Source organism: Sciurus carolinensis, chromosome 4, assembly GCF_902686445.1.
Source record: "Sciurus carolinensis chromosome 4, mSciCar1.2, whole genome shotgun sequence".
Lineage (NCBI taxonomy): Eukaryota > Metazoa > Chordata > Mammalia > Rodentia > Sciuridae > Sciurus > Sciurus carolinensis.
In genome coordinates, this window is record NC_062216.1 from 154906351 (window position 1) to 154931993 (window position 25643).

The following is a 25643-nucleotide window of genomic DNA, read 5'->3' on the forward strand; positions in this document are numbered from 1 at the left end:
TTCTTTGAAGGTCTTGTAGAACTCGGCTGAGAATCCGTCTGGTCCTGGGCTTTCCTTGGATGGTAGGTTTTTATTGGCTTCTTCTATTTCATTGCTTGATATTGATCTGTTTAAATTGTATATGTCCTCCTGGTTCAGTTTGGGAGGAGCATATGTCTCTAGAAATTTGTCAGTGTCTTCGTTAGTTTCTATTTTGTTGGAATACAGATTTTCAAAGTAGCTTCTCATTATGTTATGTATCTCAGTGGTGCCTGTCGTGATATTTCCTTTTTCATCAAGAATTTTAGTAATTTGAGTTTTCTCTCTCCTTCTCTTTGTTAGTGTGGCTAAGGGTCTGTCTATTTTGTTTATGTTTTCAAAGAACCAACTTTTTGTTTTGTCAATTTTTTCAGTTGTTTTTTTGTTTCAATTTCATTGATTTCAGCTCTGATTTTAATTATTTCCTGTCTTCTACTACTTTTGCTGTTATTCTGTTCTTCTTTTTCTAGGACTTTGAGCTGTAATGTTAGGTCATTTAGTTGTTGACTTTTCTTTCTTTTCTGGAATGCGCTGCATGCAATGAATTTTCCTCTTAGTACAGCTTTCATAGTGTCCCAGAGATTTTGATATGTTGTATCGTCATTCTCATTGACCTCTAAGAATTTTTTTATCTCCTCCTTGATGTTTTCTGTTATCCATGTTTCATTCAATAGCATATTATTTAGTCTCCAGGTGTTGGAGTAATTTCTGTATTTTATTTTGTCATTGATTTCTACTCTCAGTCCATTATGATCTGATAGAACACAAGGCAGTATCTCTATTTTTTTGCATTTCCTAAGGGCTGCTTTGTAGCATAACATATGGTCTATTTTCGAGAAGGTTCCATGTGCTGCTGAGAAGAAAGTGAATCTGCTCATTGATGGATGGAATATTCTATATATGTCTATTAAGTCTATGTTATTGATTGTGCTATTGAGTTCTATGGTTTCTTTGGTTGGTTTTTGTTTGGAAGATCTATCTAGTGGTGACAGCGGTGTGTTAAAGTCACCCAGAATTATTGTGTTGTGGTCTCTGTGATTCCTGAAATTGAGAAGGATTTGTTTGATGTACAGGGATGCACCATTGTTTGGGGCATAAATATTTACTATCGTTATGTCTTCCTGATTTATGGTTCCCTTAAGTAGTATGAAATGTCCTTCTTTATCCCTTCTGACTAACTTTGGCTTGAAGTCCACTTTATCTGATGTAAGGATGGAAACCCCCGCTTTTTTACTGAGTCCATGTGCATGGTAGGTTTTGTCGCATCCTTTCACCTTTAGTCTGTAGATGTCTTTTTCTATGAGATGAGTCTCTTGCAGGCAGCATATTGTTGGGTCTTTCTTTTTAATCCATTCTGTCAGTCTATATCTTTTGATTGATAAGTTTAGACCATTAACATTCAGAGTTATTATTGAGATATGATTTGTATTTCCAGTCATTTGGACTTATTTTTGGTTTTAATAAATTACTTTTATAAAATACTGGTTTATATTTATAATTTTGTACTTAGCTAATAAATTCCACATTTAGGCTCTATACTTAACTAGTCCTGGAAGAAGTCTACCAAGTGAGTTATTCTTTTTTTTTGTTTTGTTTTGTTTAGTTGTCAGTGGACCTTTATTTTATTTTATTTGTATGTGGTGCTGAGAATAGAACCCAGTGTCTTACATGTGCTTGGCAAGTGCTGTACTGGTGAACTATACCCAGCCTGAGTTACTCTATTAATTTATTCAAAAGACAGTGAATTGTATTTTCCTTTCAAAGATGGATTCGTTTTTCCAACCTTTAATACTCCTTATTCCTTTGTTTGGTCTCACTATCAGGTAGTTTGAGGTAATGGGGCTTTACCCCGAAAGTAGAGAAATTCCTTTGGTTTACAGGTTCCTATTGAAGGGACACTTGACGACTACAGATACTTCTTCAGTGTTGGGTGCTTATTTCAGCAGTTTTTAGTGAGTTTGCCAACTATTATTAAGGCTTTAAGGGAGAGGTGCTAAGCAATACACATCAGTGTGGTGATATCAAATGAAAGTGAGGCGTGAGTTCTGTAAGCACCTCCTGATTCTTTTTTTTCCCCCTTATTTATTGATACGCGGTGCTGAGAATCAAACCCAGTGCCTCACACATGCTAGGCAAGTGCTGTACCGCTGAGCCACAACCCCAGCCCCTCTTTTTTTTTTTGGTACCATAGATTGATCCCAGGATCACTTAACTTCTGAGCAGTATCCCCAGCCCGTTTATTTTTTATTTGAGACAGGGCCTCACTAAATTGCTGAGGCTGGTCTCGAACTTGTGATTCTCCTGCCTCAGCCTTCCAAGTCTCTGGGATTACAGGCACACACCACTGCACCTGACTGCCACTGATTCTTTTTTTTTTTTTTTTTAGTTGTTGATGAACCTTTATTTTATTCATTTATTTGTATGTGGTGCTGAGAATTGAACCCAGTACCTCACACATGTGAGGCAAGTGCTTTACCGCTGAGCCCCAACCCCAGCCTGCTCCTGATTCTTAAGTACTACAATACAAGTAACACTGAAAGACTTTCCTTTGGAGAACCTGCCTGTGGTAAGCAGAGGTAGTGAATTAAAGAGCTCCAGTTCTGTTCCACACAGTGGGAAAAAGTAGGGTGGTGCAGGCAGAGAGAGACCTTGAATTGGAAGATTCAGATCTACCAGGGAACTTGAACCTTGTCTGTAGATTCTGAAGGGAGATGTGGCTGGAATTTTCCCCTCTCTGAGGTTTGTCAGGATTTTTAGAGGGAGTGAAGGAGCAACCTCTTTTTCAACCTTTCCTGATGCTTCTAAGACCCTTAATTCTCTTGCTTATCTTCCTCTCCCTCTAGGAAACAGTGTCTTCCTTCTTGAAATATAGGGACTTGGCTCAGAGGCTCTGAGTGACCAAGAAATGTTGGGGAAGAGGAAGAGAAAACAAGAAGGGAAGAGAGGGAAGAATTTTCTTTTTTTAAATGTTTTTATTAGTGCATTATAGTTATACATAATGTTGGAGTTCATTTTGATATGCTCATACATGCATGGAATATAATTTGTTCCACTTTAGCTCCTAGTACCACTTATTTCTTTCTCTTGTCTCCCAACTTCCCTTGTTCCCTTTCCTCTACTCTACTGGTCTTCCATTTATTTATAGTTTTTTTTTTAAATTAGTGCTTTATAGATATACATACAAGTGGAATTCACTGTGTATATTCATATATGTACCTAGCATAGCTTGGTCAATTCCATTCCATGATTCTTCCCTTTTTTGTCTCTTTTCCCTTCTTCTCAATCCCTTTCCTCTGCTCCACTGATCTCTCTTCTGTTTTCTTGGGACTTCCCCCAACTCCCCATCCCTCCTTATTTCCATCTAATTTCTACATACGGGAGAAAACATTTTACCCTTGACTTTCTGGGTCGGGCTTACGGTCACTTAGCATGATGTTTTCCAGTTTCATACATTTGCTAGAAAATGTCATAATTTCATTCTTTATATCCATCCATATCCATATCCATCCATATGTTCACATATTTATGACTATGTACAAATCTATTGTTTATATATATACTTTATTCATCTGTTGATGGGCATCTGGGCTGGGTCCATAACATGGCTATTGTGAATTATACTGCTATAAACATTGAAGTGCCTATATCGCTATAGTGTGCTGATTTTAATTATTTTGGATAAATACTAAGGGATAGTTGGGTCATATGGTAGTCCCATTCCTAGTTTTTTGAAGAATCTCCATACTCCTTTCCAGAGTGGTTGTATTAATTTGCAGTCCCACCAACAATGCATTAGTGTATCTTTTCCCCCACATCCTTGCCAGCATTTATTATTGTTTGTATTCTTGATGATTGCCATTCTAACTGGAGTGAAGTGAAATCTCAATGTAATTTTGGTTTGTATTTTCCTGATTGTTAGGAATGTTGAACACTTTTTTCATGTATTTGGTCATTTGTATTTCTTCTTTTGTGAAAAGTCTGTTTAGTTCTTTTCTCTATTTATTAATTGGCTTATTGCTATTATTATTGCTGTTAAGTTTTTTTCAAGAGAGATTTTTCAGTTGTGGAATTGTTTTTCATGTCTATCCTTTAGCTCCGTATATCCCAGCTTAGACTCTAGAGATAAGGCAGAGGAAATTTCATATAATTGGTTTGTAACCATCGAACTAACTCACTGAATGAAAACCACTGGATGTGTGATGAAGTCCTGATTTTGTCCATGCTAGTTCTGAAATCATAAAGTAGGTCTGTAATCAAAGTGTAATGAGAGGAACTCAGGCACATATGGTACTTCATTAGACTGGAATGTATTTGGGTAATTTATAGCAGAACCTAGGACAAAATACAGCTGGGCTGGTTCCAGACAAAGACAATTTGTAATAAGCATGAATAACAACAGAAATGTGTACATGTTACTGTTAGTGCATTAATTTATGGTTTTGCAAGCATTTGGGATAAAGTGGGAAATTGTATGTGGAAGCTGCTTATATTCATGCTATTATTTTTTTAGATTGAGTTTTAAAAAAATAAACATTTGCATCATTCCAAAATCAAAGTTTTATAAGTTGTATTCAGAGAACTCTCACTATCATCCTTGTTTCTTCTCCATTATTTTTCCCTACCCCATAGGTAACTGTTTCTTTTACATATATAAGCAGACATCTATGTGCATATATATCCATATCTGTATCTGTCCATATGTTTACATATGTTTATATCCCAACTGTTTTATAAAAGATAGTATATATATATATATATATATATATACTATCTATATATATATATATACTATATATATACTATCTATATATATCTATATATATATATATACTATATATATATGTACTATATATATATAGTCTTACATTTTGCTTCTCTTTAGTTAACAATATATCCCACAAATGAGCCATTATCAGGGTGTTTTTCTCATTGCAGTTTGCATAGTATTCCATTATGTGATTAATGTAATTTATTCAGTTGGTTTCCTATTGACAGTCAGATTATTTTCAGTTTTTGCTATTAAAATGTCATACAGTGAATAATCTTCTTCACAAGACATTTTCTATTATTATAGTTTGGGGGGCTGTTTTCATAGAGGCAGTTTTGCTGAGTCATACTTGCTATTTCAAGTTTTCTTTCTGTATTCAAAATGCTTATGAATGCGATTTCCTATATTCTGTGTTTATTCTGTAGTTATGGAATATAGACTTATGTGTAAAGGTAGCTGATTGCAGAGGACATCTAAGTTGGGTTCATGGTGCGATGTTTTCTCCTGATGGATCATCATTTTTGACGTCTTCAGATGACCAAACAATCAGGGTGAGAAATACTAAGATTTTCATTTTAAACATTTACTGATGGTGAGTGAGGTTTTCTACAACTAAGAAATTGATGGGTAGTGGGTAGTATTGGGAAGAGTAAAGTAGGAAGCTACTAGAGTCATATTCTTCTTGGAAAAGTGCTCCCGGGTGGGCTCAAAAGATCTTATTCATGCAGACATTCACTGAGTATTACCATGGGCCAGGTGCTGGGGGAAGTCCAATGATTAAACTGTATTTTGGTTCATTTGCATGTATTACATTTGATTCCTAAGAGTAATTTTTGACTCTTTCCTCTTATCTTGAATTCCCATATTCAATTACTCGCCAATTCTAATATATTCTGCCTTTCATTTTTCTCATCATTGTCTTAACTTTTCCATTCCTATTCCTAGGGCCTAATTACCTGTTGCCTCTCGTATTAGGCTCTCCCTCAGTCTTCTTTCTTGCTTTCTACATACTCTTTCAATATATTTTCCTAACATGCAATATAGTCTTCTTTTTTGGGGTGGGGAGGGTGCTGGGGATTGAACCCAGGTCCTTGTGCTTGCTAAACAGTCACTTTACTACTGACTCCCATCAATGGTCATGTAATTTTTGCTTAAAACAAGTAGTGCCCCCCACCTACTGAAGTACTTCTAACTTAGTCTGCTGTTAAGCTTCTGCACAGTATAATTTTATTCTGTTCCAATCTGTCTTTCATTTTACTCCTACAGGTAACCTACATTGGACTGCTCACATTTCTCCAAAACACTGCAGTTTCCTGCTTCTGTACTTTTGCTTAAGTGATTTCTTAGGCTTTGAATACCTTATTTGCCTATATCTCTACTTTTGAAATCTTGACCATCTTACAGGTTGCCTCAAGCTATCCTTATTTGTGGGAATGTGTTCTGTCTCCCTTAATACCATATAATTCTATGTCGGTTTCTAAGAGTACATATCAAATTCTGATTCTAAGAACAGATTTAATTTACTCTCCATCTTCAGCGCTCCCCAGCTCCCTGATCTATTCACACATTTTAGCTTATAGATGGCTCTTGTGTCCATGGATCCTGGACAGCTAATATAGTGTTTTATACAAATTGCATCTAAAACTTAATTAATATTTACTGTATGCCAGATACTGTGCAGAGTACTGTATGTGTATTAATTTCCTAACTCTCACAACAGTCCTTTTTGGAGCTGAGGAAATAGGCACAGGAAGGTTAGTTAGACCCAGAAAGGTCGTTGCTAGTTAACATGCCAATCTCGTTGAGCTGGAGCTAGAATATAAATCAACTAACTGCTTCCTCCATCGAGAAAGTCTTCTTTAAAAGCAAAGCCAAACAAAAGAAAAAGCTGTATTAAGAAGCATGCTGTTGCAGTACGTTTACTGAAATAATTGATTTATATTTTGGCGTAAGGGCTGTATCTTGTGGTCTGATATCATACAGTTTGAGAAACAGCAGTGGTGTTTATCTCTGAGTAGCGTGGGTTAATAGACTGCTCAAAGTTATAACTGTATGTAAAACTGGAGTTTATACTGAGGCATTTTGGCTTCAGAGCCCACAACTCCCAGTACTAAATGCTTCTCACTATAGAATACATTAATAAATATTTATTGTTGGAGGATAACGTAACAATTGGAAATTTTCTTACATTATAGACATTTTAATTGTGACGCATGGCTTGTGTTTTGCTTTAAGAATAAAACTTATCTTTTCATTATCTCAGAGGATGAATTGGTAATATATAATTATTTTAGTTTCTTTATCTCTTAATCAGGTTTGGGAGACAAAGAAGGTATGTAAGAGCTCTGCTATCGTGTTAAAGCAAGATGTAGATGTTGTATTTCAAGAAAATGAAGTGATGGTCCTTGCAGTAGACAATATAAAACATCTGCTAGTGAGTATTTTTTTAAGAAAATAATTTGAAAATTACTTTGGGTTGAACTCACAATTGTTTTGTTTTGGACTTGGGGTTAGGCGTAATTGTATAGTTCTAACAGGTGTCCAGTAGGCATTAATTGAATAAATATATGGGTCTTGAGCTACAGCTTAGACATGCCAGTATTTAGAATTAGATTAGATGCTACTTCACTGTACCTCATTCCTGTTTTGTTGGCATCTAAGGTCATGTTCCTTGATTTGCATGGAATCTTTGGAATACCATGAGGACACACATGAGCTTGTTAACAGTGATTCAGACATGTCTGGTGGTATGCAAGGGGGATGACAATACTGATGGAGTATTGCAGGGGAAAGATAACAAGGTCTTTGAAAGAACAAAGATTGTCTTAATTGGGGAAGTAGTCTGAGTCATCCGAACTGAGGAAGGAGCTGGACTTTATATACTGAAGCACGCCTTTTCATTCATTCACTCACACATTTGTTCAATATTTACTGAATGCTTATTAGTCCTCAAGAAGGAAAGGATTGTGATATAACAATGAAAGAACTGTTTTGCTCAGGGATCCAAACAGTGTACTTTAGGGTGGGACACATAAGAGGAAGGCATTTTTCCTCTGACTAACAAAGACTCCCAGAGGTCCATTGGTGGAGGAATGGTATTTTGCAGCTCTGAGTGGTGGTAACAGAGAGAGCAGATGCCCCAAAGAGCATTGGCATTCAGCAGCAAGTTATTGCCACTGGGTTGGTGTTGGGTTGGTGCCTTGAGTAAAGCGTCCTCCAATGGAAGTCCAGTGCAGTAGGCACTGTGTTGGTAGAGAAGTCCTGGGAGTGAGGGTAGTACTGTGAGTAGTAACAGCAGGAGAGAGCAAACCCCTCATGGAAGATGAACACAAGAGACTGCCTTCATGGTGGCAGACCATGCAGAACAGCTGGGTAGTGGACCATTGTAGGAGGCGTCAGCATGACTGAGTGGCAGTGAGTTGAGGCTGAGAGGTGGCAGGAGCAGCAGCCAAAAACAACTGGGCGTAGGCGTGGCTTTTATGTTAACAGTGAGACATTCCCTCTTGCCCTGCAGATTCTTTTTCAAGATACAACTTGAGTTCATCTTTTTTCCAGATGGATTATAGTAGTTCCTTATATATTTTTTTCTTTTCTTTTTCATTTTTTAGTGGTGGTGAGGATTGAACCCAGGACTTGGCACATGCTAGGCAAGTGCTCTTTCACTGAAGAGTCTTTTAGGGGAGTGTTTCTGCACTGATAGTGTGATCTTAGGCCATCTTTGGTTACTGTGGTGTAGGAAGTGTCATAGTTTGGGTCTGGAATGTCCCTCAAAGACTCACCAGGTTCCCATCTATTGATGCTATTAAAAGGTGGTGAAAACATTAGGAGGAGAGCCTAGTTGAAGGAAGTAGGTCCCTGAGGGTGTGTCTTTGAAGGCTGTATCTTGTCCCTGTCCCCTTCCTCTCTTTCTTCCTCACTTTGCTTTCTGATTGCCTTGAGGTGAGCAACTCTGTTCTGCCGTGTGCTCCCTGCCACCATGTGTCTCACCACAGGCCTGTAGCAGTATTGCCAAATGACCATTGGACTGGAACCTCTGAAACCGAGCCAAAATAAATTATCCCCCCTCTAAGTCGGTTTTCTCAGATATTTTGTCATAGTAACGGAAAACTGACTAACACAGGGAGCAAGAACAGGAGTGAGAGAATGAGATTGAGATAGTGAAGTAGAGCTGGCGAGGAGAGAGAAACTGAGCAGAGCAGGAGAGAAAGAAAAGGAGTATGTACATGGAAGAGCTGGAGACAGACCAGCAGGGTAGGATAGGACTTTATCAGTTCTAAAGTTGCAGAGCTCAGCTTGGTATAGCGGAAAGAACATGACTTTTCACTCAGGAGACCTGGTGCAAGTTCAGACTGTTTATTCACTAGTTCTGTGATGTTGTAAATTATATCACTTCTTTGAGCCTCATTTTCTTCACCTATAAGACCCTTTTTAATCTTCAGTAGTCTGTGATCTGGTAATAGGATTACTTTGAATCTAAATTCAAATTATGGATATCTGGGAGTAAATTGTTCTTGGTGTGTGATAACTTGTCCTAATCTACAGTGGGAGTCTATGTCAAGCTATGAGACACCCCAAAATATGGTCTGCTCTGTATTTTCCAAGTTCTTTTTATCATCTTCAGTATGTTGGTTAATGCCCTGTGTTACTGGGATGAAGTTGGATATGGAATGAATTGAATGTAATTTCTCATTAACTGGTTTTTAGTAGGCAGATTCTTCCACTTGAGCTATTTCCATTGTACTTTCTCATTGAGTTCAATGTCCTCATGCTTGTATTTTCTTTATAAATTTATACAAACTTGTATTAACAGGTGTTATAACTAGGGGACTTAAAAAGCTATTTGGCTATAAAAGTATAATTTTATTCCATGTCAGTAGTCATGGGAGAGTTTAGAGGATAAACTGAAAGATAGTAGTTTTATTTAAGTGAAGAAAATATTTTTTAGTTACTACTTTAAAGAGCTCTTGACCTGGACATGGTGGCACATACCTGTAATTCCTGGCAGTGGCTTGGGAGGCCGAGGCAGGAGGATTGCGAGTTCAAAGCCAGCTTCAGCAACTCAGTGAGACCCTGTCTCTAAATAAACTACAAAAAAGGGCTGAGTGTATGACTTGGTGGTTAAGTGCCCCTGGGTTCAATCCCCAGTATCAAAAATAAATAAATAAATAGCTCTTGAAATTGATTTTTGAGAGAGGATGATATTCAGCTTTTAGTAATCCAGTCTTCATTTTAAATATCTAATAGATTAGAATATGTTTGGAAAAGTGTTGTAAAGGAAAAGCTATTTGCAATTGACCTTATAATCTTTGTAACTGAAACGAATTTGACTGCTTGTTTCATTTTGAAAAATCAAGAATTTTAGATTGTGACACTAAGTAAAAGGGAATATCTGACAGTTGTAAGCTAGAGAAATGTTTTCCTACATCACATATCTTAGTTAAGTGATAAGGAAACTTTTTTGTTGGGATTTCAAAATTGGGTAACCTTAGTTTAAATATTATAGATTCGGTCACATAAATTATGCTTATGGATTCTTCTCCAGTATCCCCTCACCTTGCGTCCCTCCCCAGGGGAAAAATCTTAAATTTACCATGTTATGAGAGTGATCTGGAGGATAAAAAACAGCTTAAATTTAGATTTGCCTTTTTATGTAATGTCTGTCTCAGTCCTGTTTCACCAATCCCTTTGAAAAATATCAGAAAAGTATATTTTGACAAATGATAACCCTGTTAAAAATGGACTTTGTGAAGAAATGGAAAACAGGGTGTGGAGCTAGCTGTGGGATTACGAATCAGACAGATGTGTCTCAGGTGGTGGGCCCAGCAGCTGCTTTTAAACCTTCTAAGGCTTGTTTTATTTTATGATAAAATGAAATGAAAAGAAAGCATGAAGTGCTAAATACAGCTACTGAGACCGGGATGGGGCTTTGTTGTTCCCCAGGGAGCTGCAGTTAGTTATTTTCTGTGTTTTATTTTATGTTTTTCAATTGAGGCCTGTGTTCTAAGGAAGAAACACTGCTCCTACAACCTAATAACGGATTGTGCCTTGTTTTTCATTAGCTCATTAATGGAAAAACAGGTCAAGTTGATTACCTGACTGAAGCTCAAGTTAGCTGCTGTTGCCTAAGCCCACATCTGCAGTATGTGGCATTTGGAGATGAAGATGGAGCCATCCAGGTATTCAGTTCTAGTCTTCAGAACTGTGCAGGAGAGTGATTTGTTTAAAACTAATTACATGCCTGGCATTCTACACGTACACACTGGACAAGTCTCCCAGTGATCCGTTAGGCGCTATTCTGTTAGAACCTTAACCAGTTGGTTGTATACTTTTCAGATCACCTTTACTACTAATCCTTTTCATGTTTTTTCATTCTCTACCTATTGTTTTTGTTGTTCTGCACACATTTCAAACACTGAGATTTAGCCAACTACACAAAAACATTTTTTTCCTTCCCCTCTTAGGAGCTCAGAGGTGTAGAATGTAAATCGTTTCCATTTTGCATTGGGAATTTCATTGCAGGGAGGGCTATGCTTGCCTGTTTTGCCCCGCCCTGGTTTTTTGACATTGGATGTTAGAAGTATACTTGTTCACCACCTGAGATCCTCGACTTATCTAAGAAGATCAATTAAGTAAAAGTAGAATCAGGTCATAGGCAGAAAAGGTAGTATAATAAAAATAATTTGGATAAGAATATTATTTATCACAAATGAAATTCATCACAATAGCACACTTTTTTTGTATATAGTTTTTCAGAGAATATTGACTCTTTTTCTCAGTTTTTCTCACCCAGGCTCATTAGCCACATTTACTTTACTTTGGACTCATTTTCATAGGGAATTATTTTCAAGACTGTATTGTTCTACAAAGAAGAGATTGAGTGCTAATACACAAAGTGAAGAAGGAAGTAACATCAATTTTATTACATATTTCCTATGGTCATTGTAGCTTGGATTTGGAGTCAAGACTTCATTTTTTCCTCATTGTGAAAAATTTATTGTTAAGATGGGTGCTATTCTGAGAATGTGTATTGTGGTTATTAAATAAGGTATGATTGTACATTTAGAGGTAAATCTTAGTCTTCCCTCTCAGTCTCATCTCTCAAACTGTTGTATATTATTATTTATTCTGAAAAGGTCCTTGGTTCCTCTTTTCCTTTTACCTTGTTGCCATGCCAGAACCACATTCTTTTTGTTTGTTTATTTGTGGGGCTGGGGATTGAACCCAGGGCCTTGAGCATGCTAGGCAAGTGCATGCTAGGCAATTGTAGAATTGAGCTACACCCGACCATGTTCCTTTTGTTTTTACCATCAAATCAAGTCTACCAGGTAGTTTAAAAAAATACCTCACAAAACATGTGCTTCATCCACGTCCTTAACCCCTTCAAAGTTATCAAACAATATATATATACACACATAATAAACTGTGTGAAATTACCAATCTGACTTTCTAAATTTAATTTTAACCTATAAAATGGTGATTTCATATGGTTCAGCCCAAAAACATAGCAGCTAATATTTATTATTTATTGTGTCAGATGTGCTCATTGAATTATTACAACATCCTAGATGTTAGATACTTTTATTCTTGTTTTACAAACATCTGATCTCTTAATTTCCACAACTTTCATAATTAGATCCAGTATTCAAAGCCAGGTCTCTGAGCCTTTGTGCTCAACTATTATGCTACCCTGCCTTCTCCTGGAGGAATTATGAAATTGTCCATCCTGCTCACTTAGGAAGGCTCCCATTTACACAGTTCTCCTGTGCTAGTCAGCTTTTTGTTGCTGAGACAAAATATCTGAGAACTACCTAGCAGAGGAAGGATTTATTTTGATTCATGACTTCAGAGTTTTTAGTCCATGGTCCACTGGCTCCATTGCTTTGGGACCTGTAGCAAGGCAGAAACATCATAGCAAAAGGGTGTGGCAGAAGAGAGGTGTTCACCTCATGGCAGCCAGGAATCAGAGAGAGAGGAAGTGGCTGGGGACAAGATAAAGTCACCAAGGGCTTGCCCCTAAGGACTCCCTTTAGATTCCATTTCTATAGTTTCCACCATTTCCCAACAGTCCATTCAGATTATGAACTTTCAGTGGATTAATCCACTGATGAGGTTAGTGCCTCATGATCTGGTCACTTCTCAAAAGCCCCACCTTTGAACATTCCTGCACTGGGGACCAAGTGTTTAACACTTGAGCCTTTGGGGGACATTCTAGATCCAAACTATAATACCCCTTTGTTTTCTGAGGGGCCAATATGGAGACATATGGTTTAGGTTTGAATTTGTGGAATCTCCAGTTATAGCTCCATCTGTATTTTCCTTCAACTTTCTTGAGTACATATTAATTTGGTCAAAGAAACCATATTTGCTATAGTGGGGTGGGAGTTCATTTGAAAGCATTTTTTGACAGTCATTATTTTTTTAGTTTCTGTTACTAATTTATGAATCTCTACATTTGTCATATTAGTTCTTAGACCTCTTAAGTTTTGTCATTGCACTGTCCTGAAGCTTCTTCCTATCTTTTTATCCTTTACCTGTTTTCATTGTCATCCTTTATCTTTTCTCTTTCTGTTGTTTTATGAAGAGCTTGCCTTGTCTTGTTTAGGATATTTACCATTCTTCTTTCTCATCCATCATAAATGTCATTTTTTTTTTTTTTTTTTTTTTTTTGAGGCTGAACCTGGAATGCCTCTTGTTCAATGAATTGGGTAGTTGAGTACTCAAAGGGACTGCTGGTTCCTCCTGCTATCTGGCCATTCCAGTGAGTGCTTGATTTTACATGGTGTGTGTGAATGTGCATATATGCGTGTATGTGTATAATGTGTGCCATTCACTTGTGTATTTTTAGTTAACTGAAAGCACTATGAGATGGGAATTCTGTCCCTTTTCTCATCTAATTTTATTTTAGTATCTTTGAGGCATAATGCCTAGATATTGCTTAATTTCTTTGTATTAATTTTTTGTATTTTTCTACTTTGAAGATTTTAGAACTTCTAAACAACAGAGTTTTCCAATCCAGAATTGGTCACAAGAAAGCTGTAAGGCACATCCAGTTCACAGCTGATGGGAAGACTCTTATTTCAAGTTCTGATGATTCTTCAATTCAGGTAAGAGGCTAATGAACTCCTAACATTGTAGTATCAGGGAAAAGAACAAAGGAACTCTTCTCTAGCAAAAGAATATTTTGAATGTGCCTAAACTCTAGTGTGCATTTTAAGCATATTACTTTTGGTGTACATTCAGATTATGCACATGGACTTAGATGAAACCTGTTTGTGTTTCTTACCTTTCTGTGGGTGTGGTAAAGCAGTTTGATTTAGAACTCCCCACTGGAAGGTTGTTTGTTTTGAAAAATCCAAGATTCATCTGAATTCTTTTGCCTCCTTGGTATGTATATTTATCATCGGTAAATATACTTTTTACCACATTTATGTAATTTTTCTTTGTTTTTCTTTATAAAATTTGATTAAAATAACTTATGGTAAGGTATAGATTTGGCTTTTTTTCTTCCTCCCACCTGTTCTACCTCCAGCATATGAATGTATACACATGCACACACACCCATTTGCCAAACCCCATCATCCTAATGCAGTATGACAAAATTTTGATTTAGACCTTTGGTATCATTATTATGACTAAGTAGACTTTATGTACTAAAGATATGATGAATACATTTAAAATTCAGCCTTTCTCTAGTCGTTGCTGGAAATTAGTATTTTATCTTAAAACTTTGAAGATATTGCTTCATTTTCCTCCAAGTTCCAAAGTTTTTATTGAGAAGTCTGAAGCATTCTGTTTCCTAATCTTTGTCTCTGGAAGATTAGATTTTAGTATCTACTCTTTGTCTCCAGAGACATTTCATGTGTTTTGGTGTGTGTTTGATTACATTCATTGTTTTGTATGTTTAGTATCTTTTCTTAACTGGAAATATATGGTTTTTAATTTAGGAAGTTTACTTTGAACTATTTCTTTTATATGTATATATATCTCTATACATTTTATATATTTACATGTGTTTATATATTTTTATATACATTTATTTTATATACATTTATATACATATATATTATTTTATATTATTTATATACATATATTTACATGTGTTTATATATTTTTTATATACATTTATATATATATTTTATATACATTTTTTATATACATTTGTAACACCCGCAGTCAGGTGTTGGCTCCTGGACCAGTCATCTAGTTTTTATCTTCTACATTTCAGCTTTCTACACTGTACTGTATTTCCTGGAAGTGTGCCTTAGTTTTCCTTTCAGCCCTTTAATCTAGTTTTTCATTTCTACTGTTTTTCATTTTATTTCTGTTTTATTCTATTTTTTCCCTTCATTTTTAATGCCCAAGAGTCTATTCTTATTGTTTGTTCTTTTTGAAGAGCTTTATGTTCTGTTTTATAGGTGGAATATCTTCTCTTACCTCTATGAGGAGATCATACACAGATATAGAATATATATAGAAATTATGTATTTTATATATAAATATTTAGCTTACATATAAGCATGTATAGTTTACTTGTGTGTGTGCACATGTGTGCGTGTGCACGTGCATGCACACACACATACAAGCACACTTAGTGCCCTCCAAGTTGTCTTCCTGTTTGGTTGCTTTGGCCTCTTGTTGTAAAGGCCTCCTTAGCTGTGCAGTGATCTTTGGGTGTGGTTGTGAGAAGGCTCATTTAAAACTTTCTGTGTTGACTGAGACATTCTCTGAAAAGTAAATTGGATGCGGAACCTTTGCTGTCAGTATTTCTGGGTCTTTTGTCTTTTTGTCCTCAGTTTCCTAGAAAAGAATCTGGTGATCTTCTGCCTGGAGGATAAACCTGGCTGACAGGTTCTCAGAATTAGGTGGAAAAGAACTAGGAAAAGATGCTGGAGGTCAGCATTTAGTCTAGAAACCTTCACTTTCTCCCTCTGTTCTCCGAACTCCAGTTCTGTCCTAGGTTGTTCTGGTACCTTATAATTCAAGATTCTGGTATGTTTTTATTGTTTGTGGCAGCATTATTCTGCAGTTTATTCCCTTTTTCTCAGAACTTTGGGATTCAGCAGCAGTTTTTTTCTTTGTAACAGTTCAGAAAAATGAGAGTTTTCCTGAATTCTTTGGAGGGGTGGGAAGCCCAACATTTCTAGCTTCTCAGTTCTAGTCTCATTTTCCTGAATGTTAAGAATGCATCCTTGTTCTCAGGAGATCTCTTTGCACCTTCTGTTTCCCCATTGTTTTTGGACCTTCTCTTTCCTTTCTTGCTGTCTTCTTGGTTCTTAGTCTGGATTCTGTTTCTAGTGCTTTCTCCTCCTTGTAGGGTTGTCCTGGTTGGTCTGCCTCTCCAGACTGCACCTAGTCCTCCTGCACTCGGTTTCTGCTGCTCTCCTCTGGTTGGTACAGGAAGTGTCACTAGACTACTTTGGGATTCTCTGCTTCTTCCTGTATAGATGTTAATCCCATGCAGGTCTTACAGCTGTATTTGTCTCCATCTGTTTGTATCTTGGGATTTGTGGGGATACCTCCTCACTAACGTGGTCTTATAGATACCGTTTGTGCAGTTTTGGTTGCGTCATTCTAGTTACTCCGACTGCTTTTCATGGAGGGCTTCAGGGAAACTAAAGAACTATGCCTGAAGCGCTGCTGTCTTCCCAGGATTCCTGTAGTTCTGGTCTTAGCCCATCCTCATCCCCACCTTTAGATATACCCAGAGCCTCGAATTTCTGAGCATTAAGGAGTTTGTAGTGTCTGTTGTTTTGTACTTTGTTGTTTTCAGGATTCTGTTTTCTTGGTTTTGCTGCATTTTACCATTCTGCTTCCTAGCCTCCAACATTGTTTTACTGTCTCCTTTCCCATTCTCTTGACCTTGCCATGTTAGTAGGGTTCTAGAAGGAAAGAGGTAAGTGCATGTTCAGAGGCAGTCACTAGATTCTTTTACCTAGTACATATATTTCTTGTGGCAATATTTAATTAACTATACTATTAAAAATGATTTTAGAAAAAAGATATTTTTATGTTATGTCTTTGTGGGTCCTGTGAAAGTGTGGAATTGGAATGAAATTTGACTTCAGTACAGAGACTTTTTTTATTGTAGGATCCCATGATGCTCCTTCATTAGCTGCAAAACTCAATGTAATAGTCACGTTTCTTCCTCTCCAGATGTCTTTGAAATGGGTAAAACTAAACTGCATCTGATGAAATTCTGTTGGGACATCATATAGTAAATAGTATTCCTATTAGAAGTTAAATTCCTAAGGTTTTATGACCTGCTTGAAGATATCTTCAGCCAGAGGAAAAATAATTTCTAGAAATACTTTTAGAATAGGAGTTATTTTTAGAAATACAAGTTGTGTTTCATCTTCTTTTTCTGTTCTTCTTAGAATACTCTTTTACATTTGTAGTGTCTTAATGAGTGAACTTCCATGCAATAGAAGTAGGTATTTCCAAACAATGACTGGTTAAGTTTTGTTTTAGACTTTTTATGATTTAGCAAATACTAAAAACGTAGGTTTGTTTTGTTCATCTTTCTATCCCCAGTGCCTGGAATGTAGTCAGAATTCAATAAATCTCCTTTGAGTTGAAGTTATTGCCAAATTTTAAAAAATTGTTTTTAGTTGTAGTTGCACACAATATCTTTATTTTGTTTATTTATTTTTTATGTGGTGCTGAGAATCCAACCCAGTGCCTCACACATGGTAGGCAAGCACTGTACTACTGAACTATAGCCCTGGCCCCAAAATTTGAAGAATCAACTGACCTAATTATAACAAGTTGTGAACATTGAGGTCCACTTTGGTAGTTTTTGATTATTGACCTTGAGGTGAATAAAGTCCAGGTAGTGGCCGTGCTCTCCTGAGTTATTGTATAATTATATATTGGTCCTTGCAAGTACAGGAGAATTTTTTAGCATTTTAAAAATTCATTTTATTTACATAGTTGAAAAAATTCAGCAGTGTATATACTCACAAATGTTACAGCCAAATAGACATCCCCAACCTCAACTTTGATGTATTTGACTAATTTTGGAGGGAAGTGTAACTGTTATACCAAGGTGATTCAATTAGCACATTAAGTTAGAACCAGTAAAAAAAAAACATCATTTTCATCACTGCCTCATCAGAAATCTTCTGTAACAAAGCCAGGAAGGCCTTCTCCCTTTAGTGACTGTCACATTCTTTGTCACATATTCACATGAAGGTGCTGTGGCCTCTTGATATGGAGGGCAGCAGTAAGAACCTTAGTCCGTAATGGACACTGAATCAGGTACAGCTAGGACTGGTAGTGTCTGTCAGCAAGGGAGATCTGTTAAGAGTGCAAAGCCCAGGAAGGTTAGGAGAGAGCTAGGAAGTTCCTAGTGGAAATGGTCTAGGATGTTTTATGCTTAGTAGCACAGCATGTCCTTCCTTCCTGGTGTGATCTGGGGAGCCAGGAAAGCCTGTGCCCAGCCCCACTACCCAGCATATCTTATTTCTAATTCATTCTCATTGGAATGCTCTTACTTCAGTTCCTTGTCTAAAGCCCCAGTCTGCGTACCTGATACACTGCTCCCATTACTCCTGCTTCTGCAAACAAGCACCCTGAGCCAGAAGATAGGGAAAGATCTGAGAGCCAGGGCTTGGTGAGGAGAGTGGTTCCAAAGTGCTGTGAAAGAAGGAGTAAGAGATGTAATTTCTTCTGTTGTTTTTCTTAAGCCTGATAGGATAAGGACATTTTTACTGCTTGACCTTTACCAGTCAAAAACTAGGCCCAGAATGTTACTAAAGGCATATCTGTGCCGGTAGCTGATTTTTCTATACCTTTTTATTCTTTGGAGCCTACCTGAAGGCCCACATCCTCACTGGGCTTTTTGGGCTGACTCTGAATTCCTCCCCAACCTTTCCTCTGCTTCTTCTGTGTTCTAACCAGATTGAACTTTGAACAGGTCCCTATATTTTTTTCACATTTTCCTACACCTGTACTTTAACTCCAGCATTTATTTCTTGTGTTTGAAAAGCCCCTTAACTTGTGAATCATACTTCCAGACCATTGCCTACTTTGAATGTACTATCTCCACCAAATCTTCTCTAAGGACTTGCTTGATTTCCACAGAACTTTTATATCTACACTTAATATCATCTGTTTTAGTCAGGTTTTTGTCATTGTGACCAAAATACATGACAAGAACAGCTTAGAGGAGGAAAGATTTATTTTAGCTCATGGTTTTGGAGGATTGAGTTGATGGTTGGCCAACTCCATTGCTCTGGGCTTCAAGTGAGGCAGAATATCATGGTGGAAGGGCCTGGTGGAGGAAAGCTGCTCAGCTCATGGCAGTTGGGAAGCCAAGGGGAAGAGAGGGGAAGGGTCCCACCTCCCAGTCGTCTGTTCAGCTACCAGGGATTCACAGATTAATCCACTGATGAGATCAGAGTCCCATGATCCAGCCATTGCCTAAAAAGCCCACCTCTGAACTTTGCTGTGCTTTTACCACAAGACTTTTGGGGGACATCCCAGATCCAAACCATGACATCTATGTAGGATTTTTGTGTGTGTATGTTTTTAATATGTTTCATTTTCTATACTAGACTCAAGTTTTTTTATGATAGATCCTTGTTTGATTTACATTTGTCTCACATGTAGGTACTAAATAAACATTGGTTAAATGAGTTAATTCGAAGTTAAAAATTAACAAGGCTCTAAATACAGTTGCTTTGATTTAGTAAGGAAAGGGATGTTCTGCACATGGACGTGGCCTAGAAATGATGTCTCTTCTTTCACTCCTATGCTCAGATATGCTTGTGTGCTTATTTTGTGCCAGTTACTGACATTATTTTAGTTTCTCCTTCCCTTGTGTCTGAGGACCTCTTCCTGAAGCTGCATGTGAAAAATAAAGCCCTTTTGCTTCTTCTGTCATTTTGAGGATGGCATTAGGGGACAGCTAAGACCTCTGAAGCTTGGAAATTCTGTGACCTGATTTTAAGCTGTTTTGGTCAGCTGACCTTCTTGGGCAATAGGTCTAGCTTCAGTGGAGCCAGAATCTACAGACTTTCCCAGCTTGTGGTTCAGAAATCTGTGAATATGTAACTGGGATAATTTTCTCTGGAAAATTTAATCAGATGGTGAGCTCACTGCCATATTGTGGCTTTTCTCCATCTTCTGGTATAATTAACTGTTCTCCAAGCAACTGAAGAAAACAAATTTTATTTAGGAGGAAAAATATTTTATTTTGCCCGAAGGCAATTTAATTAAACCTAGCTTTTCTCTGTAAAATGTGGACACAATGTATCTTATTACTCCTCTCTGTTTGAAATGCTTCAAGGATAAAGGACTTAACTGAGTGCATTCTCTCCCTGCCTATCCATGGGATATTATTGAGGGAGGTTATAACAAACTTATTTCTTTGATACTCAGATATGGAATTGGCAATCAGAGGAATATGTTTTTCTGCAAGCCCATCAGGAAGCAGTGAAAGACTTCAGGCTTCTAAAAAATTCACGATTGCTTTCTTGGTCATTTGATGGAACAGTGAAGGTAATTCAAATCTCAGGTTTTTAAAATTTTTCTTGGGTTTGTATTATTTTCAGTATTCTGCTATTACAACAATTATATTTCAATAGCCAAAAGCACATGGATATTAAGTGATTCAGTTTTTAACTTTTATTTTTTTATTCCTGTTTTCTTTTTACTGTGGTCACTTATTATCTGCTGTATATATGTGAACATTTTATACCAGAGGATACTTAAAATAAAGAGGTCAGAACAACAGGTGTGCTAAAACCCATGTTTTTGATCTGTCTTATCGCTGACTATGCTCTTTAATACAACATGTTCTTAAAAGTTTCAACTTCTAAATTTTTTCTTCTTAAGGTATGGAATATTATTACTGGAAGAATGGAAAAAGACTTTGTCTGTCACCAGGGTACAGTACTTTCTTGTGATGTTTCTTCTGACGCTACCAAGTTTTCATCTACCTCTGCTGATAAGACTGCAAAGGTAGGTCATTAAACTGAAGTGTCCATGCATAAAATTTTACTATTGATTATGTATTATGAGTCCAAATAATGTATAAAACAGGATAGTAACAATTTTTATCTAATGTCTGTCTTATATTTTAGGATGATAGCATAGTGACTAATCTTTAAAGAGTATTTGCATATGGTAGGCTGTGTTCTAGGAATTTCGTTTCCTATAATGTCATTGAATCTTCATGCCACAGCTGCCATTTTCCCCTTTTGTAGATGTAGAAACTGAAGCTGGAGAAGCTTATGTGAGTTGTCCTCAGTCATAAGGAGCCAGTACTAATACTCAGGTCTCCCTCACTCCACAAGACTGTTCTTAACTGATTTGTTTTCTTCTGTCTAAAGATGAGGAAGATAAGACTTTTGTCCTTGTATTGAATTTAACTTGGGTAATTAAAGGGAAACTCAGAAAAATTAATAGGGCTGCAAGTTGGAGCTTGGGCATTTCTTTAAAGTGTATGCATTGCCAAATGTTCAGACTTCCTTGTGATTTGGGTTATGACTGAATAGCACTCAAGGCAAGGTTTGCAGACGCTTATGTTTTAGTTTATCATTCCTAAACAATCATAATTGCCTTCCAGATTTGGAACTTTGAACTCCCTTCCCCTCTTCATGAGTTGAAAGGCCACAATGGCTGTGTCCGCTGCTCCGCCTTCTCTGTGGACAGTTCCCTGCTGGCAACTGGAGATGACAATGGAGAAATCAGGGTAGGGTGTTGGCTACACGAGAGCAGTGCTCCTCTTGTAGCTTGGGCTGTCACTCTTCACCATGTGGGGGACCTTTGATAATGGGACAGGCAGGCACAGCCTTGGGGTTCTGATTGGATGAGGCATTCTTTGCGTTTCTTGTGCCTTTGCCTCCACTGTAGGAAAGAATTCATTTTGGAGTTAGACTGAGGCATTTCCTGTGTATATGAGGAGGCAAATGCCCTAGTTATTTGCAGCTGGTTCTCTGCCATTAGATGAGAGTGATTCATCTTAATTTTTGGACTTGAATTAAAGGTTGTTTTTAGTGTCAAAATTTGAGGGAAGTAATTTTGTAAATCATTGTCTGAGTTATAAATGAATTGCAAATTCTGCTGGTTTTGATTGCTCAAAGAAAAGATCTCTTTAGTGCTTTACCAGTTAGTCAACATTTACAGTGTAGTTTGTTGCAGTCCTTGGTCTTCTTCATTAATTGAACAGTGCAGAGGTTCACATTTCTGTAATTCTGGGCATTGAAGGGCTCCTTACTGAGGTAGAATCCACATGATAGGCCAGATTTTACCACCCTGCAATGCTTAAGATACACATATAAACTGTGCCACTTTTATTTAGGAAAAAATCTTTCTGGGAGACAATCTTCATGTCTATGGAAATACAGTACAATATGGAAAGTATTACATGCTGAAAGATCAGAAATCATGGAAAAGCAGTCAGATTTGATGGTGTTAGAAGAATTGGACAGATATGGGGAAAACGTGGGTATTGGAATGGCTGCTTGGCAATCTGTGTATATGGGGAGCACTTTTTTTCTTTCTTTTTTTTTTTTTTAAACAAAGGATTTAAAACTCAAGGAGTAGCCATATAATGCAGAGGAATTGGAGAGCATGGAATTTTCAGGAATAGAGGTGTAATCAGATAGGATTTCCAGTAAAATTAAGGAATATGGAACCAACTTCTATCCTATCCCATTCACATAAATCCTATGCCAGCTGAAGTGGCAGGCTACTGTGGGAACATTGCTTGTGCTTTGAGTTCTCATCGTTAGATGAAAGGCTTGTAAGATTTACAAGTTGAGATAGCATTCCATTTTTCAGAAACCCCTAAAGGCTCTTAAAATTTCAAATGTTATTTAAAATTCTTTCTCTGGTACATTTTCTAAATAAAATTTTGTTTTTCTACTTGATTAATCATAATGTAGGAACATGGTTGATTTTTGTACATATACAAAAATAGCTAGATGTATATTATCTAGATATATGTATTATATCTAGCTATATTTATTATATATAGATATCTTACTGAATTCCTTATGCTCTTTTCCACTTACTTCTCTTGAATTTTCTGGGAAGACATTCGCAAATGATTTAACTATTTCCTTTTGCTATGTATGCCTCTTTCTTTTTTTCATTCTCTTGTGCATTTCACTATTGTGTATTAAGTATCACAGGAAATAAATGGACATCATCTGTAAATGACTAGGTTGTCGTTAAGACTCTAGTACAATAATCTTAGAATATATGTATTTAGAACCTCACAAGGACTTACATACTCTAGATGTTTGAATGGTATTTGTCAGCATTTGGTGTTAGCTCTTGGACCTTTTTTTTCCATGTAGTTTATATGGCTTCTTTTGTTATTTCTTGCACCTCCCTTTATTCTTTTTCTTTTTTCTTTTCCCCACTGTGCTAGACTGAAGCCGGGGCCTTGTCCACACTAAGCACATGCTCAGTAATACTACCAAGCTATTCCCCTAGCCCCCTCTTTTAATTAGGGTCAGCTTTTTAATCAGTCACTCTATCCTTTTGCTGTTTAAGAAATATTTCCAATATATCCTGGAGATGTGAATATATATTTTAAAACTAGAGAAGCTTCTGGGTAACCCTGTTAATGGACTGTGTGTCATGTTACATAGATATGGAACGTCTCAAATGGCGAGCTTCTTCACTCCTGTGCTCCGATTTCAGTAGAAGAAGGAGCTGCTACCCATGGAGGCTGGGTGACCGACCTTTACTTTTCTCCAGACAGCAAAATGCTTGTCTCTGCTGGAGGACATCTTAAGGTAAGCATCCTCCCTTCAGGATCGTGAAAGGGAAGAATCGCCTATGCCCTTCTTCCAAGCTGGTTCCACTCCTGTTTCTAGTTGGCTCCTGCAATGCAGCAGAGTGAAAGGGCAGTTGCCCTTAGCGTTTTGCAGTGATGAGACTGAGGTCAGCAAGGGTACTTACTCGGGCTCTTGGAGGCACTGGTGACAATGTGAGAGATGGTCTCAGTCCTGAGCTCTCCTACCAGCCCACCCAGATCTAGATGATCAGAATGACTAGCAAGTGGGGTGTTCAACCTGATTTTACTTCCATGTCACTCATTATTAAATATTGTGGTTAGAATTCTTTTAAAAATAGTTAAGAAATTTCCTTTCTTCAGTAACAGTCACAATAACAACAATAATAATAGCATATTTCTGTACAGTTCTTAAAATGTGTTACTTCCATCACCTCCCTAGTTAGTTTTGTGAAGCTTAAATCTTATCATCCTTGGTTATGGAAGAGCATACTGAATTTTGTGGAGGTTTTGACTTTCCTGAAAACCCATGATTAGCAAGCAGAAGGGCTGCGACGCACACCCAGGTCTTCTCCTCAGTTTTCTCCAGCAGGTTGGCTTCTGCAGGGGTACCAGTGCCTCTTGGGGCCATGGCTTGAATGCTGTGGTGCTTCAAGGTCCTTTTTTGGTGTTTGCATCTAATCATTCATCCGTTCAGTAAGACTGTGCTCCACGCCCACTGTGTGCTCAGGTACTACTGTGTGGCGCATTTGTTCCGTTTTGTTCCTCCCCAGGAGCAGCTAACAGTCTGTGGGGAGGCAGGTGATGAATAAAGCCCCTAAAGTGCAGGAGGGTCTGGCATGTGGCTGCTGGCAGGAGTTCGCAGAGGCTCATGTGGAGAGAGAAGCTTGAGGGGTCTTTTGAACAGCGGTTTACTTCTTTTTTTTTAAATCTACTTTTAGTTGTAGTTGCATACAATATCTTTATTTTGTTTGCTTATTTTTTATGAGGTGCTGAGAATTGAACCCAGTGCCTCACTTGTGCTAGGCAAGTGCTCTACCCTGAGGCACAACCCCAGCCCAGCGGTTTACTTCTGAATGGGGTAGAGGGTGAAACTGTATATTGTACTGATCACTTGAACATTCTTCCAGCTTTTTCATTTAAAATAGATCCCATAGCTACTGCTATTTCTTACTGAAAACAGTCAACTGTCACTGATTCTGACTGTCTAACAGAATATAGGTGTTCAGAAATATTGGAATGAAGTTTTTGGTTATATGGAACCCATATCATTGCAGATTTGTTCAACAAAAAAATCTAGCTTGCAGAAAAGATAGATTAGGTGACAGTGTTTAGCTCTATGAAAGGCTATGGGTTATGATCCCTTTACAGAGTTGCATTGGAAATACCATTCTGTCAGTGTTAGGGCTGCATTAGCCTGCGTCTTTTGGGGCACACCTTCATTCAGTTATTAGGGATCCCGAGCCATGACCCCCTGTCCTCCTTCGGTGTAAAGGTGACTGTGACTCTGGTTGCCTCTGAGGACGGTGCCTAGAGGAGGGGCATTGCTGCCTCTGTGTCAGAGCTGAGAGTTTTCAACCACGTTAGTTCCTGAAAGCAGCTCAGTCTTTGGACACCAAGCTTCTAGACACCGTGCCATTCGATTCCCTGAGCCCCATGAATGCTGTCACATAATTGTGCATCTGACTTTTAAGGTCTTATAAAGATCAATGACCAAATTTGCAGAGTTCTTGGAGAATTTTGAAATAAAGCAGTAGAACAGATCTGTGTGCTGCAGGGGTTGTGTCTTAAGGCTAAAGAAAAGTACAGCCTGTATATTTAGTCTGTATATTTAAGTGGCGATCAGGCTGCGTTTGCCTTCTGGTTTGATTACTGGCATGGTTAAACTAATTATGTTATAGCCCAGCCTGCATCTACCCAGCATGCTAATGAGACTATCCAAAAGCACAGAACAGATTAAAAGTAAAAAGCAACAGCTGCTGTAGTGGCCAAGAAATTAGGCCTTTTGAGTCTGCTCACTTTAAAAAGAGTCCAAGCTATATAAGTTGAGTGCCAGTAAGATAAAGTAGGTATCAGTAGCTAAAAAGTTTTTAACTTTCAAAATTG

The 25643-nt window shown here is 37.6% G+C and overlaps 1 protein-coding gene across 7 annotated transcripts in view; it reads left to right on the forward strand.

The window, feature by feature from the left end:
* Apaf1 (apoptotic peptidase activating factor 1) overlaps positions 1 to 25643 on the forward strand; it is a 90283-nt gene that overhangs the window by 63392 nt on the left and 1248 nt on the right. For 3 of the 7 annotated variants that reach the window (XM_047548790.1, XM_047548789.1, XM_047548791.1), the window contains 8 exons: positions 5212 to 5337; positions 7101 to 7220; positions 10846 to 10962; positions 13765 to 13890; positions 20168 to 20287; positions 20624 to 20749; positions 21357 to 21482; positions 23392 to 23538. In XM_047548790.1, coding sequence (XP_047404746.1) covers positions 5212 to 5337; positions 7101 to 7220; positions 10846 to 10962; positions 13765 to 13890; positions 20168 to 20287; positions 20624 to 20749; positions 21357 to 21482; positions 23392 to 23538 — 1008 coding nt within the window. Of the gene's footprint in view, positions 1 to 5211; positions 5338 to 7100; positions 7221 to 10777; positions 10963 to 13456; positions 13539 to 13764; positions 13891 to 20167; positions 20288 to 20623; positions 20750 to 21356; positions 21483 to 23391; positions 23539 to 25643 lie in introns of those variants that run through there. The other 4 variants (XM_047548792.1, XR_007108253.1, XR_007108254.1 and 1 more) reach the window with 4 other exon arrangements.